Source organism: Aquarana catesbeiana, linkage group LG07 (assembly GCF_042186555.1).
Source record: "Aquarana catesbeiana isolate 2022-GZ linkage group LG07, ASM4218655v1, whole genome shotgun sequence".
Taxonomy (NCBI): domain Eukaryota; kingdom Metazoa; phylum Chordata; class Amphibia; order Anura; family Ranidae; genus Aquarana; species Aquarana catesbeiana.
In genome coordinates, this window is record NC_133330.1 from 193,106,221 (window position 1) to 193,120,879 (window position 14,659).

At 43.5% G+C, this 14,659-nt stretch overlaps 1 protein-coding gene and 1 pseudogene across 3 annotated transcripts in view; both read left to right on the forward strand.

Annotated features, from left to right (window-relative positions):
• STXBP3 (syntaxin binding protein 3) overlaps positions 1-14,659 on the forward strand; it is a 202,164-nt gene that overhangs the window by 103,412 nt on the left and 84,093 nt on the right. For all 3 annotated transcript variants that reach the window (XM_073592934.1, XM_073592932.1, XM_073592933.1), the window contains exons 7-9: positions 5,558-5,706; positions 5,794-5,884; positions 7,018-7,142. In XM_073592934.1, coding sequence (XP_073449035.1) covers positions 5,558-5,706; positions 5,794-5,884; positions 7,018-7,142 — 365 coding nt within the window. The remainder of the gene's footprint in view (positions 1-5,557; positions 5,707-5,793; positions 5,885-7,017; positions 7,143-14,659) is intronic.
• On the forward strand, positions 2,660-2,778 carry LOC141104094 (5S ribosomal RNA; annotated as a pseudogene).

A 14,659-nucleotide genomic window follows, 5' to 3' on the forward strand; every position in this document is an offset into this window, starting at 1 on the left:
CTTATGCTTTGCTCAGTCACGCTGTGTCACAGAAGCAGCAGACTTTTTTCCTCCGGTTAGCAGACAGACCTCCGGTAAGTTTGGGGGGTTTTGCTTCCTCCAGACACCCCCACCTGAGCGGAACTCTTCCCCTCTTCAAGAGGCTGAGTATAAGGGAGAACCAAAAACGATCGGCAATACCGTTTTCTTTCACCGCTCCTACACGGTGGCGGCTTCCAGATTTCCTCCACGCCACCCCTCCCTCACTCAGCCGATCCCGTCAGGTCGGAGGGAAAACTTTTTTTGTTTTTTTGAAAAAGAAAGGAGGTGGGCGTGATGCGACGGTGGGGGCGAGCTTAGCGCTGCGTTGGCGTCCTCCAACGCAGGAGTGTGTTTTTAAAAAAGAAAAACTCCATTTATGCTGGCTGCCAAATTGTCGGAGAGATATAAGAGCAAAGAAGAGCATGAAAGAGGTTTTGGTGATACAGGCATTTCCTATTTGACACATTTACTATTTGCTTAAGGCTGAGCATTAATGGCAGTGGCAGTAGCTGGACTATTGCTCAAGCAGTGGATGCAATTTCTTCTGGTAGTACCTCTGCTTTGTGCATCGGGCTATGGTCAGAAGGGGGGGTTGAAACACCTCCAAAAAAGAGCTAAAAGGGTCTCCCTCAAGCTCTGAAAAGCCTACTCATCTCTACAAATGGCACCCTCCCCTGAGAAGGGGGTGGCTGGTCAGAGTGGGCATCAGGGCCATGAAATGTTTGCAGCTGTTTTTAACACTGCAGCCACTATTTATTTTATGATATTTTAAAAAAAAAAAAGTTTAGCGACTTTAATCGCATCCCAGTGTGGGTCAAAATGCGACAGGTTCTCTTCCATTACCCAGGACCCTCAAACTGAGGAACTGGGGGCAGGAGAAGACTAATTCCCTCAGGGGACTGTGGTGAGGCTGATAACTCCTCTTCTGAGGTGTCAAATGCGTGAGATTGATGGTGCAATTTCTTGCTGAATGATCGCTCCACATTTATGTACCCTTAACTGGGTGGGTTCACTAAAGCCTCCTCAAGCTGTGCATGCCTTTTCCTGTCCATTGCTGGAAAAGCTTTTTTGTATTTGAGTGGATCACCCAGATAAGCATTTTTTCCCTCCTAAAAAGTCTTCACGCTTTATCCTATGGTGGAGGAAATTCACTAAGTAGGGTATACCAGCAATTAATGCTGCTATATCCTCTGTGAATAAGTTTGACTTGTCCGGCAGACAATGCTCAAATGCTTAAGGACCCAACAGATAAAAAGGTGGAATTTTTTTTTCTCTGGCAGATTGAGTGTCTCAGCCTGCGCTGACAGTAATTGCTTAATCATTGAGAGACCGGTTTAAACAGGTGTTCAAGGTTATCCTGCTCAGCAGGCCCAGGAGGCAGCTTTATGTTTGCAATAGTTGCTATGAGAGATTCTATCCTTCTGGCCTTGCACCCTTCGCTAAGCTCCTTGTAAGAAGCTCCTGGCTAGTCTTCCTTTTTGCGGTGAAACAGCTATTTGGGGATGTTTTGGATAATACATCCAAAGAAATTCTAGTGGAAAGCACCCCTTTTTGCCATTTAAGAAAAGGAGTAAATGTATTTTCGTTTTAAAGCTCCTTCTCCTGTGCCAGAGGCATCAGCCTCCAGGCAGTCACGGCAGCTTCCACCGTCGGGTTCAATCGAATAGGGGGAATTCTGCAGTTCTCAAGGATCTGGCAGGAAGAGTGTCGAGACGAGTGGGGGACTTCCTCAATAGCTCCAGGGAACAAACTGGAGTTCTAAGAGTTCCCATCTCCTCGTTTTCTCAGATAAAACGTTTCTAAGGATCCAGAGAAAAAGAAAAAAGTGATCATGGGGGTCCCCATGTAAGAACAGAGGTTGGGGTTTGATTCAAATCTTTTTTTTCACGGTGCCAAATCCGAATGGACATTCTGGATCTCAAAAATCTAAATTCAGTCCCTGAATATAACCACTCTTCTTTTTTTTTTTTTTTTTTTCCGTATGGAGTCAATCCAAATCGGTTATCTCCATCCTACAAGGAGGAGAACTTCTGGCGTCAATCGACATCAAAGATGCATACCTCCATATGCCTATTTCCTCGCTCTCTAGTAATATCTACTTTTCAAGGTGGAAAATCTTAATTTTCAGTGTGTAGCTCTGCTTTCCGGTCCAGTTACTGAACCTTGAGTGTTTACAAAGGTTCTGGCCCCTCTTCTAGCCAGCTTGAGGGCCCAAGGTATAACGATTATGGTTTACCTAGATGATCTGTTCTTGTTAGACCAGTCGGTAGCCTGCTTAGACCAAGGTATGGTCACCACATTCAACTACCTGGAATATCTAGGTTGGATTCTCAACCTAGGAGAAATCTTCTTTAAAACCATGAAGAAGGCTAAAATACTTGTGTCTGATCATAGGTACACCCAGAAAAGGGTATTCTTACCCCAGGCAAAGATCAGCGCCATAAAGGAACCGATTTAGGTGGTCGAATCAAGATTAATTTCTTCTATTCAACTTTGCATGAGGTTGTTGGGAAAGATGGTGGCTTCATTCGAGGCTGTTCCTTATGCTCAGTTTCATTCGAGACTGCTGCAAAACAGTATCCTATCGGCTTGGAACAAAGGGTTAAAGCTCTACATTCCCAGTGTGTCTGACTCCAAAGCCTATAGCCACATCACCCTAATAGCGCCCGATCTCGTCTGATCTTGGAGGCTAAGCAGGGTAGGACCTGGTTAGTACCTGGATGAGAGACCACCTGGAAATACCAGGTGCTGTAAGCTGGGTGCGCTGGAGCCTCAGTTTATGGTTAATATCCAAATATCCATCCAGGTTGGGGAACAGTCCTGGAAGAGGCAACTGTCCAAGAGAAGTGGCCCAGATCAGAAATGGCCTTGCTCATTAAAATTTTAGAAATTCAGGCAGAGCTCTTGGTCCTGAGGACCTGAACGTTCAGTTTTCGGTATTGTCCTGCCAGGATTCAATCCTACAATGCCCCAGCAATGGCCTATATTACTCACCAAGGGGGCACAAGAAATTGTGCAGCCCAGAGAAAGGTGAATCATATCCCATCTTGGTCAGAAAACAATTTACTTTGCCTATCGGCAGTCTTCATTCTAGGAATAGAAAATTGGCAGGCGGACTACTTGAGTCGCCAGCAGTTGTTCCCGGGAGAATGGTTCCTTCACCCCGGTATCTTCCTGTCAATATGTCAAATATGGGGATCCCAGACATGGATCTGTTTGCGTCCAGGTTCAACAAAGAAAACAACTTTGTGTCACGAACAAAGGATCCGCTAGCATGCGGAACAGATGTCTTGCTATTCCCGTAGAATTGTGTCTCACTGATTTTATGCATTCCCTCCTATTCTGCCTGCGTCCACGACTTCTTCGCAGGATCAAGCAGGAAGGGAAGTCGTTGATTCTTGTGGCCCCCAGCCAGGCCCAGGAAATCTTGGTATGCAGTGATCGTAAAGATGGCAGTAGGGGACCCATGGATCCTATTATCATGGCCAGACCTTCTCTCGCAAGGTCCGGTGTTCCATCCTACTTTACAAACGCTAAATTTAACAGTCTGGCTATTGAGACCCACACTCTGAAGAAGCATGGGCTGTCAGGTTCAGTAGTTTCTACCTTGGTTAATGCAAGGGAGCCAGCCTCCATAATTTATATATTATGGAGTCTGGGAAACCTATGTCTCCTTGTGTGAAACCAGGAGTTGCACCTCAGGAAATAGGTCAAGGGTAGAATCCTTGACTTTCTGCAGATGGGGTGAGAAATAAGGCTGGCCTTGAGTGCTTTCTAAGGACAGCACTCGGCCTTATCGGTATTATTTCAATGACCACTTGCTTCCCATTCTTTGGTTCGTAACTTTATTCAGGGGGGTAACACGGCTTAATCTCCGGTTAGGTAACCCCTGAACCCTTGGGACTTGAATTTAGTTTTGTCGGCATTACAAAACAGCCTTTTTTTGGGCCGATACGACATTCCCTTGGTCCGTTTTTTGACAAGGAAACTGTTTTTTCTGGTAACCATATCTGCTGCAAGAAAGGTATTAGAATTGGCTGCTCTTTCTTGTAAAGAGCCATATTTTTATTGTTCACAAGGATAAGGTAGTATTGCGTCCTCATCCTAACTTTTTACCGAAGGTAATATCAGGTTTTTATCTAAACCAGGATATTGTTCTACCTTCATTTTTCCAGAACCCTGTTCTATGGAAGAAAAATCACTACATTCTCTTGATGTGGTGAGAGCGGTCAAAGTCTACTTAAAGGTGACTGCTCAGATTCAGAAGACGGATGTTTTGTTCGTGTTGCCTGAAGGTCCTAAAAGAGGACAGGCAGTATCTAAATCTACTATTTCTAAATGGATTTGACAAGTAATCGTTCAAGCTTATGGTTTAAAGAGGTAATTCTACCCTCTCAAATCAAAGCACACTCCTCTAGGGCTGTTAGTGCTTCGTGGGCAGTGCATCACCAAGCCTCCATGGCTCAATTCTGCAAGGCCGCAACTTGGTCTCCAATCCATACATTTAGCAGATTCTATCTGGTGGATGTAAAAAGACATGAGGATTTTGCCTTTGGGCGCAGTTTACTGCAGGCAGCGGTATAAATCCTCTGATCTCATGGTGCCCTATTTGGTTGTGTCTCCCTCCCTTCAGTTGGCATTGCTCTGGGACATCCCACATGGTAATTACTATGGCTCTGTGTCCCGTGATGTACGATTAAAGAAAATAGGATTTTTATAACCACGTTTATCTGTAAAATCCTTTTCTTTTGAAGTACATCACGGGACACAGAGGTCCCACCCCTCTTTCTAGTATACACATGTATTGCTTTGCTACAAAACTGAGATACTCCCAGTAGTGGGTGGTGCTCCATACAGCCCCCAGTGGGGACACTTAGGCATGACAGCATAAACTTTAAAGGAGACATTTCAAAAGAGAATTTAAAAATTCCTTAGAAAAAAACTCCACTGACCTTTCCCACCACAGGGTTTTCTGTGGTAAAAACAGACCCAATCTTCACCCTTCACGGTGGGTTCCGTTAACAAACCTTCAGGAACCGGGGACCCTCGGTGAACCCACAATCCGGGACCTGTAAAAAGCACCCTGCCAGTAAAACTTTATGGCCTTAATACCAAAAGTACTGGATCCCGGGGTCCAGCTCTCTAAAAAGAGAAGCGTTACAGGCAAAACCTTGTTTCTTCGGATACGAGGCCCAGGTACCATTTAATTCGGCCTAAAAGACACTTTGGATCCGGCTGCATTGCTAGCCCCAAGGATTGCTCCAGAGGAGCTCAGTACATCTTCACTCGTGACTAACACCTTAGACACGGGCGAAAAAAACTTAGATGCTCCCAGTAGTGGGAGGGGTTATATAGGGAGGCAACTTCCTGTTTAGGGTGTGCCAGTGTCCAGCACCTGAAAGTGGACTATAACCCACATAGTAATTACTATGGCTCTGTGTCCCGTGATGTACTTCAAAAGAAAAGGATTTTACAGGTAAGCTGTTAAAAAAATCCTATTTTTTCCCCTAAATAGCCCAATTTTGGTTTCTCCAAGGTGTTCCTGCTAAATCTCCCTGATGCCTTTCATCTGCTGTACAGTCCAGATAAATGTGTGGATAAAGAAACTGCATTGCAAACCATCGCAGAACAAATAGTCACACTGTGTGCTACTCTGGAAGAGAATCCTGGGGTTCGCTATAAGAGGTACTAGTTTGCATGTACCGTATGTAGCATGATTTTTCATTGAGCTCATGTAATGTGATTTTTCTGGTCTACATTTTATGTGTGAAGAGAACCACTAGATAATGCAGAAAATTTGGCTAACTTAGTGGAAGAGAAGCTTGTTCAGTATTACAAGACTGATGAAAGAAACCCGTTTAAGGTAAGGCAGATGAGACATTACATTATATTGTTTAGTTAAACTGTTAAATGGGATATTTTAGTTAAAAGTGGAAATAAGACTTGGCTGTATAAGAAATCCATCCTGTTAATGGTTTCCATTTTTCCAGATGTTGCAGTGCCACCTGCTTCTCAGAGTGGTTTTGTTTCTGGGTTCTAGGTGGTCCCCAGATCACTGGAGGTTTGTTCATCAGTGGGATGGCACCACCGCCTGCTGTTCTCCTCAGATCCTACCACTTTCTCTTTCTCTTGCCCTTGAGTCCTGCATTCACGCAGCACTTTGCACTTGTCCCTGCATTCCCCACACTGATTCAGCTTTCTTCAACAAAGATTCTGTTCCCTGCTGTCAGCGATGTGACTAGCAGTTGCATCAACTCTGATGCTAAAGCCATGCTCACCAACCAACTTTTAGGGCCAGAGAAAAGATTCTGGTTTGCATTTGTACACATTCTGCTAAGGATAAATGGAGTATGCATTTCAGCTGTCATACCTACAGTGCTTTTGGATAGAAACCGTCATTAAACTATTTCTTGTTCCATAGCTGCCAGGACTGGAAATTACAGTCAACGGTTCCATAAGTTCAGCTCAGATAATTGCATTTGATGATGATAAAAAAAACTAATTTACACAGGCTAAACAAAATATTTAATCGCACTTGTTACCACATGATTGAGTGTATTGCTTTCCTCTTCTCCTGAGGAATTGATATTACTCTTAATTTTATATAGTCCCAGCATTTTTACAAAGCTTTTATTTGGGGTAAATCACAAAATTAAATATATACAAAAGTAACATATGTGAACAAACTACATAAAATGTGACCGTGCCCTGCCCATAGGAGTTGCAAAACCTAAGCAAATCGTGCTGCAAAAACGGAATCTGATAACCTTAGCAGACCAGTCGTTTGGGTTCTATAGGCCAACTAGCATCCATTCAGTGACCAGTTTATCAAATGGCCATTTATTGCCCTTATGGATACTCGCTGGATGGTTATTTTTTATGAAATAACAAATTTAATTCTGTACTAATTTATAATCCTTTTTTTTATTGTTAAGCTTTTTGTGGTGTAAGGATAAAGATAAAAGGGTTTTTTTTGTTTTTTTTTTTTAACCGCAGGAGAAAAGTCAGTCCCAGCTACTTATACTTGACAGAGGATTTGATCCAGTTTCTACGGTGCTGCATGAACTAACTTTTCAAGCAATGATTTATGATCTTTTACCCATTGAAAATGATGTTTACAAGCAAGTACTTTTTTGCTTTTCCTGCAAATAAATGATATCCTTGTGAAGCAATATTGTATACAAGTAATTTTTGCACAAAACCTGATGTTTATATTTTATTCTGTCTGTAGATCTTCTTTTTTTTTTTTCTTTTTTTTTTTTTTTATATACTATAGCTGAGTCATGAAATGTTTTGGATATTACCAGGAACCTGTGAGCTGGTTGCTGACATGCTATTATAGGTGCACATTGCGGGTTCTCCTTAAAGTTTAAGTTGCATTAACCTCAAAGACAAAAGTATTACTGTATATTGCAGTTTACCAATTCTTGAATATGGTGGCTGCATTTGTTTTCTTTTTATGCTTTTTTTCCTTTACTTTCACCTGGTGATTTTGCCAGTAAGTCTGTTATTTTTGAATAGGCCAAGCCTTCCTCTGCAAATGTACCAGTTAGAGTCGAGACAAACAATTTAACACTGACAGGGGTTCTTACAATGGTTGGCTGTAACCGCATAAGGAGTGTTAGCTGGTGTTTGGCTTCAATTTGATAATCCATCTAAATCTGCTAGTAGTTCTAACGCTAGACCCCCCCCCCAGGCTGACAGTGCTGCTGTCCAAAAAGTCTCTGTTGCCCAGAGTGTAGGCACCCTAAAACAGGAATTGTTACTGGCCAGATCACCAGGTGAAAATAAAGAGGAATAAGCCTAAGAAGAAAACAAATGCAGCCACAAATTTAAGTATTTAATGTGCTGTGGTAAGGTAAGCTATGCAGTATATAGAATAAATGGGTGTTTTTTTTTTTTGTTTTTTTTTTTAACTCTTTTATTTTTATAATTTTTACAAAAACATATACCACCAATCAGGAGGCACCTAAAACTGTGTACATATTACTATAACATATTTACAATGTCATGCAGGATTTCAAATTTAAATAACTTTCAATACTTTTTGTATACCATTCATATTTGCTTCTCTTAACAAAATAAGAAAAACAAAAGTGCTACCAATACCTCCATTCCAACCCCTCTATTTATTCTCTAAACCCATATACCCCCCCCCCCCCACCTTCCTTGTGCTAAAGTGTAGACAGTCCTATCTATGCACCGTGTCTGTTTAATATATTTGTTTATTATACAATGTGTTGTTTCTCTCACTTCTCTCTTACTTTCCATCCCCCCCCGTCCTTTCTACTCCCCCCTCGTTTTCCTGGCAATATCCACCTACTCTTTAGATACGATCTCTACTACCTGGTTACTTCCTTTATGGTGGGCAAACCATTTTATCTAACCAGGGCTTCCACATCTTTAAGAATTTATCCAGATTCCTTCGTCTAACAAATACCACTTTTTCCCTCAATACAGTAGCATCCATCACTTTGACCCATTCTTCTGGTGTCGGGGGTCTCACTGATTACCATTTCTGTGCTATTATCTTTTGTGCTTGGAATAAACATCTTATTACTGCCATTTTGCTATTTACAGACACCCTGTTTTCCTCTATTTTCCCCAGAAAACATAGTGTGCCATCCAACTTGAGCCCAAACGTAGTATTAATATCCTCCAGTATCACTGTCCAGTATCTAAATAGCTTTGGGCACCTCCACATCATGTGAATCAAATCACCTGTTCCTTGACACCTTGGGCATTTTATCATCAGCTCTATATCCATACCGGAAGAGCTTCTTTGGAGTATAATAAATTCTATGTAACCAAAATAATTGCGACATTTTCTGTGAGGGGGAGACTGACGACTGGGGACTCAGTTCCAATATCCTTCTCCACTGTTCTTCTGTTATTTTTTCCCCCAAGTCCTCTTCCCATCTATTTTTATTCTTGGCTTGTCTTTCCCCAGTAATAGTTTTACTACGTAACTGTTCATAAATCTCTGATATCAAACCCTTGGAAGATCCTGACTTGACAATTTTTTGTATAAGGGGTACTTTGCACCATTCCACTATTTGTGTTTTTAAAATGGGCATTTAGGGCGTGTCTAATTTGAAGGTACCGGTAGAATGAGTGGTTTGGGATACCGTACTCGCTTTTCAACTCCGCAAATGACTTCAACGTACTCCCTCCATATAGTTGGACAAGTTTTCCGGAAAACCTCCCACTCTTTTATTTTACCCAAAGCGATCAAATCTGGAAGATATTTGTTATCCCAAATTGGGGTATATTCTGTTAACCCCCTATATCCCATTACTGTTTTGGCAGCCTGCCATACTTTTATAATTGATTTTAGTGTGGGGCACCCAGGAAGAAGAGAATCCGCTTCCAGGGCTTCAACCAAGCTACTATACGGGGCTCCCTGCAGCATCATTCGCACATTTTTATTACCATCCCCCAATGTATCACATCCCCTCAGATGCTGCAACTGAGCGGCTGAAAAATAACTACGAGGATGTGGACCTGCCGCTCCTCCCTCTTTTATTGGTAGCTGCAATATCTGTAAGCCAATACAAGCCTGACCCTTCTTCCAAATTTAATTCCCGAAACAGTGTTTCAATTTTCTTGAACCATTCCATTCTAATCCAAACTGGTGAATTATGTAACTGGTACAAAAGTTGGGGCATCCAGATCATTTTGATCAGATTAATTCTTCCAGCTGCTGACAAGGGGAGACGGCTCCAGATATCGCACTTACATTTGAATCTAAGCAGAAGGGGAGCAAGATTATCCTCAGTATATTGATTTGGGTCCCTTGTTAACCATATTCCTAAATACTTCATCCTATCCACCAGCCTTACTTACTCGACCGAGGATGGGAAAGAGTTTGAGTCTACAGACATCGGGGCCGATTTCTCCCAGTTAATTACCAGGCCTGAAAACTGCCCAAAATCCTCCACAATGTTCATAGCTGTCGCCAAGGATGAGTCTGTATCTCCCCGGAAGAACAGGGTATCTGCATATAATGCGATCCTTTCTTCCCCCGACTCTTTTTAAATCCCTGTATCCCTCTTGCAGATCTAATCGCAATTGCTAGTGGCTCTATTGCTAAGGCGAAAAACAGTGGTGACAGGGGACATCCCTGTCGTGTTCCCCTCTCAGGCTGGATCAGTTCGGAGTGTGTGTTATTGATCCTTATCATGGCACTTGGCGACTTATAAAGTGCTTTTACCCAACCTACAAAAATAGGTCCGAACCCAAATACCTCCAGAGCCCACCACAAATAAACCGACTCCAAACTATTGAATGCTTTAGCGGCATCCAAGGAAACGACAGCTCGTGAACCCATATTTTCCGTCGGGATCTGAAGGTTCAGGTTCAACCGCCTTATATTGATACTGGTAGATCTATTGGGGATGAACCCGGATTGATCTGGGTGAATGAGCTTATGTGTATATTTAATCACCCTGGCCGCCAACACTCTTGCCAATATTTTGGCATCTGTACACAATAGTGATATTGGTCTATAGGATGAAGTATCCGTTTGATCTTTCCCCTCTTTTGACAGGACCCTCTCTTGTGGCCTCTGACATTGAGGCGGGCATCCCCCCCCCCCCCCCTGCCACCGCCTCCCCTAACATCCTTAGTAACTCTGGAAGCATCACCTCCCCATACTGCCTATAAATTTCTGTAGGAAGACCATCTGGACCGGGAGACTTCTGATTAGCCATCCCAGCCACTGTGCATTGCAGTTCCTCCAGCGTTATGGGGGCCTCTGGTTGATCTTTTTCCTATTCTGAAAGAAATGGTACCTCAATCCCCCCAAAAAAGCGGTCCATTTCTCTCGCCTCTTCTCCCAACCTAGATTTATATAAATTTGCATAATACTGTCTAAATTAGTCCAATATTTCAGGAGTCCGAGAGGTAATTTCTCCCCCTGGCATCCTAATCGCTGCAATTGCTGATGGGGAGTTATTGGCCTTCACCAACCGGGCCAACATACGGCCTGCACACTCCCCTTCAGAAAAAGCTCATTGACTCTGAAAAAGATGCTTGTTCTCAGCCTTTCTATTAACAATGTTTTGATATTTTTGTTGACTTTTAAGCCACCTCGCTTGTTTTTCTGGAGTTGGATCTTCCACATATTGTCTCTTCAGATTCCGCAGCTTCCCTCCCAATGGCCTCCTCCCATTCCCTAGACCTCCTTTTAATCTTTGCAAACTGCTGTATTAGTAACCCTCTAAGGAAGGCCTTCAGGGTATCCTACACTACCCCAGCTGTTGCGGAACCTTATTCAATATTACAAATTCTTTTAATTTTGTTATTATCTCTGTTGGTTCCCCCATTACCTCCACCCAAAATGGGCTTATACTCCACGCTCTCTGGGAATTTTGACCTTCAAGCTGAATCGTCGATATTAGTGGTGAATGGTCTGACACTCCCCTAGTAGCGTATAAAATGCTTTTTACCAACTGCAACATATCCCCGTTTCTAAAAGCCATGTCTATTCTTGACAATGTTGCATATGAGCTGGAAAAACATACTGTACTGTTGTCTCATTGGGTTCCGAGTTCTCCAAACATCACACATTCCCAGCTCTTCCATAAATTGAGCTAACCGTCCCTCAGGGACCTTGTCAGATTTCTGCCGGGTAAACAATCTTTTCTCTGATCGAGAACTTCATTAAAGTCCCCCCACCACTTTGACCGGAATGTCCTCTTTATCTTCCAAAAATTCTGCCAATTTATATAAAACCTCCATCTTAAAAGGAGGTGAAATATAGAGATTGGCCACAATGTATGATTTGTTTTCTATCTGACCGTATAAAAACACATAACGCCCTCCTTTTATCCATCTTGGCTTACCTACAGGAGAAACGCACATCGGTTGTTACCATTGTGCTCACGTCCCTGGAACAAGAGTGAAACGAATGGTATTGGAACCAAAATTTCTTGCCATAAAGACATGCAGTCGTATCTCTCGTTAAGTGCGTCTCCTGCAGGCAGACCAAATCCACCCGACCTTTCTCAAGCAAGAAAAAAAACGCAATTTTTTTAACCTGGTTACCAAGCCCCCTGACATTCCAGGAGGCTATATTAAGAATACTAGGTTGCATCCACGGGGTCTCTATAATGTTCCTGACATAATAAAGGACGAGGACAGGGGGCAGGTGAATTATACCCCTTCCTCAATGAGAGAACACACCAAATTATTAACATTTCACCATTTTCTATACTTGCATAAGTGTCATTAAACAATACTTGGTCCTTAACAGCATGTGGTGTTATGCTTATCCTATTTTGTGTTGATACGCAGCATATTTTCTTTGTGTCTTTTTGCACTTTCTTTATGTGTTTATCCCCATCCTGTATATACCTTAAATAATAATGTGCCATCCACCTCCCACCCTCCCCCACTCTCAATCCCCCCCCCCCCACTTGTACTTGCCTGCCTAGGCTAACCCCATGGGTTTTCTGCATGACCATTCCCCAATCTACTCCCCATACCACCCACTCATACCACCCCTGTGTTAAAACATCCTAACAGGTACACTACCTGCCACATACATTGTAATGCTATCATACATGTGCCTCCCTAGCCCCCCCCCGCTAACCCCACGGTCCATCCCTTTTACACTTGCTGCCGTAATTCGCAAACGTGCAGGATATAATAGACCGTACTTAATTCTATGCTTCTGCAAAGAGCGTTTAATCCCTAATAAACTCTGCTCTTCGCTTTTGTAGTGTTGGAGAGTAATCTGGATAGAATTATATCCTAATGCCATTAAAGAGAATATTCCCCATCTTCCTAGCTCTTAGGAGGGTCTCTTTTTGTCCTTGTAATTGAGAAATTTTAAAAGGATTGACCGGGGATGCCCACCAGATGGCGATACCCTAGCGGGCACTCTGTGGGCTCTCTATTGAAAACTGGGGTGAAAAGGTGTGTTCCCCAAATGTCTCCTTGAACCATTTCTTTAAGAACGCAACTGGATGGGGGCCTTCAGACATCTCTGGAAGTCCCACCACTCGCACATTGCTCCTGCATGCCCTGTTCTCAAATTCGACCAGCTTTGAGGCCTGAAGGCCCATTAGTTCTCTCATTACTTGAATTTCCTGTTTTAAGGGCACAAAATCATCTTCCATTAAACTTAGTCTCTCCTCTAGGGCTCTTTTCCTTCCCCAATTTTCTTCAAATCCTGGCCCATCACAAGCAATTCCTCCGTTAATTCCCCCAGTTTGTTCAGAGAGATTATTCAGTGAGCATTTACATGCATTTACAGCCGTAAGTTTATCCTTCAATGTTGGTTCCTCCTGTAGTTCTGGAACTATGTGAAGGATCTGTTCAGCAGGAGGAACCGGGACCTCACCTTCTACCCCCCTGTTACCTGCCATTTTTGTACCCGTTGATGGTGAGGCTTTCTGACCCTGGCCTTGGCTCTTTCTGTCTTGAGAGGGTCCGGGTTGGGCCTTTACACTTGACTGCAGGAGCCCTTTATTGGGTCACTTTCCAGGAGTATGGGCAAACTTCTCCAGTTTAGCTCCAGCTGCAGCCTGGCTCCCCTTTTCCTTTTCTTTTGCTGACCGTGTTGCCAAAGTCCCAGTATTCTCCTGCTGTGACTGCTCCTCTCCCTTCTTTCTAGTCATTATTATTTGCCAAAAAAAAAAACACTAGACCTGGATCAATTCTTTACCAAGTCCCCAAAAAAAAGGGAGTGAGGGAGGGGAAGAGGAAAATCTCTCGAGAGCCCGTGCATAGAGAAAAAAACACTAGACACCATATGCATCAAAAACGTTCAGGTAATAAAGCAAAGGTTCAGGCGTCAGTTCACTCGGGCAATCGGGGCCCCATACGCTGTAGCTAATTATCCCAACTAAGAGTAAGCTACACCTTGTAGAATTGGGTGCTCAGCACTTTTTAGGGGCAAAAAATAGCTCAGAACAGTGTCCGCTGATATTATGCATCTATGCCATTGCGCTTCCTAGTGCTTATATAATGTCCCGGGCACCGACCATACACATGGTCTCCAGATACCTTACTTTAACACCAGAAGAAAAGGGATCCCTCAGGCAAAACAATCCAGGCATCAGAGTGTCTCCAAGGGCAGGTGACAAGTACGTGCATATATTTTGGGTATGATAAAGTCACTCACCGATCAGTCGGCTTCCCCCATCGCTCCCGTTTGCATTACACATCACCTGCATGTCACCAACTTCCCCCACCTCTCTTCACTGATGCCTTCAGTAAGAGTTCCCGGTTTCAGATTCCCTCAGGGGATTCCTTCACAGCGTAGCAGCGTCATACAGGGATACTCCGGACTCTTCTCTCTCCCCCATCCTGCCGCTCCGTCAGCACGCCAGCACTCCAATCAGCCAAACGGTCTGCTGTATTGCGGGATGGTGCGGCTGTCCTTTCCTGCTCCTCCCGCCGTACGCAGCCCGGGTTATCCCCGCTCCACCCACTCCCGCAGTCACCGGCCAGCTTCGCTATATCAGGGGGAAACAGGAGAGACAGAGGAGAGGCACACACATCCTCCTCTCACCACGCACTCTCTCACATCCGGTCAGCGGTAACTTCACTAGCTATTAACACAGATCTGAAAAAACACTGAAGTCGGAAAAGTCTTACTTTTCCATTTTGCATGCTTATTCTAGGTCAG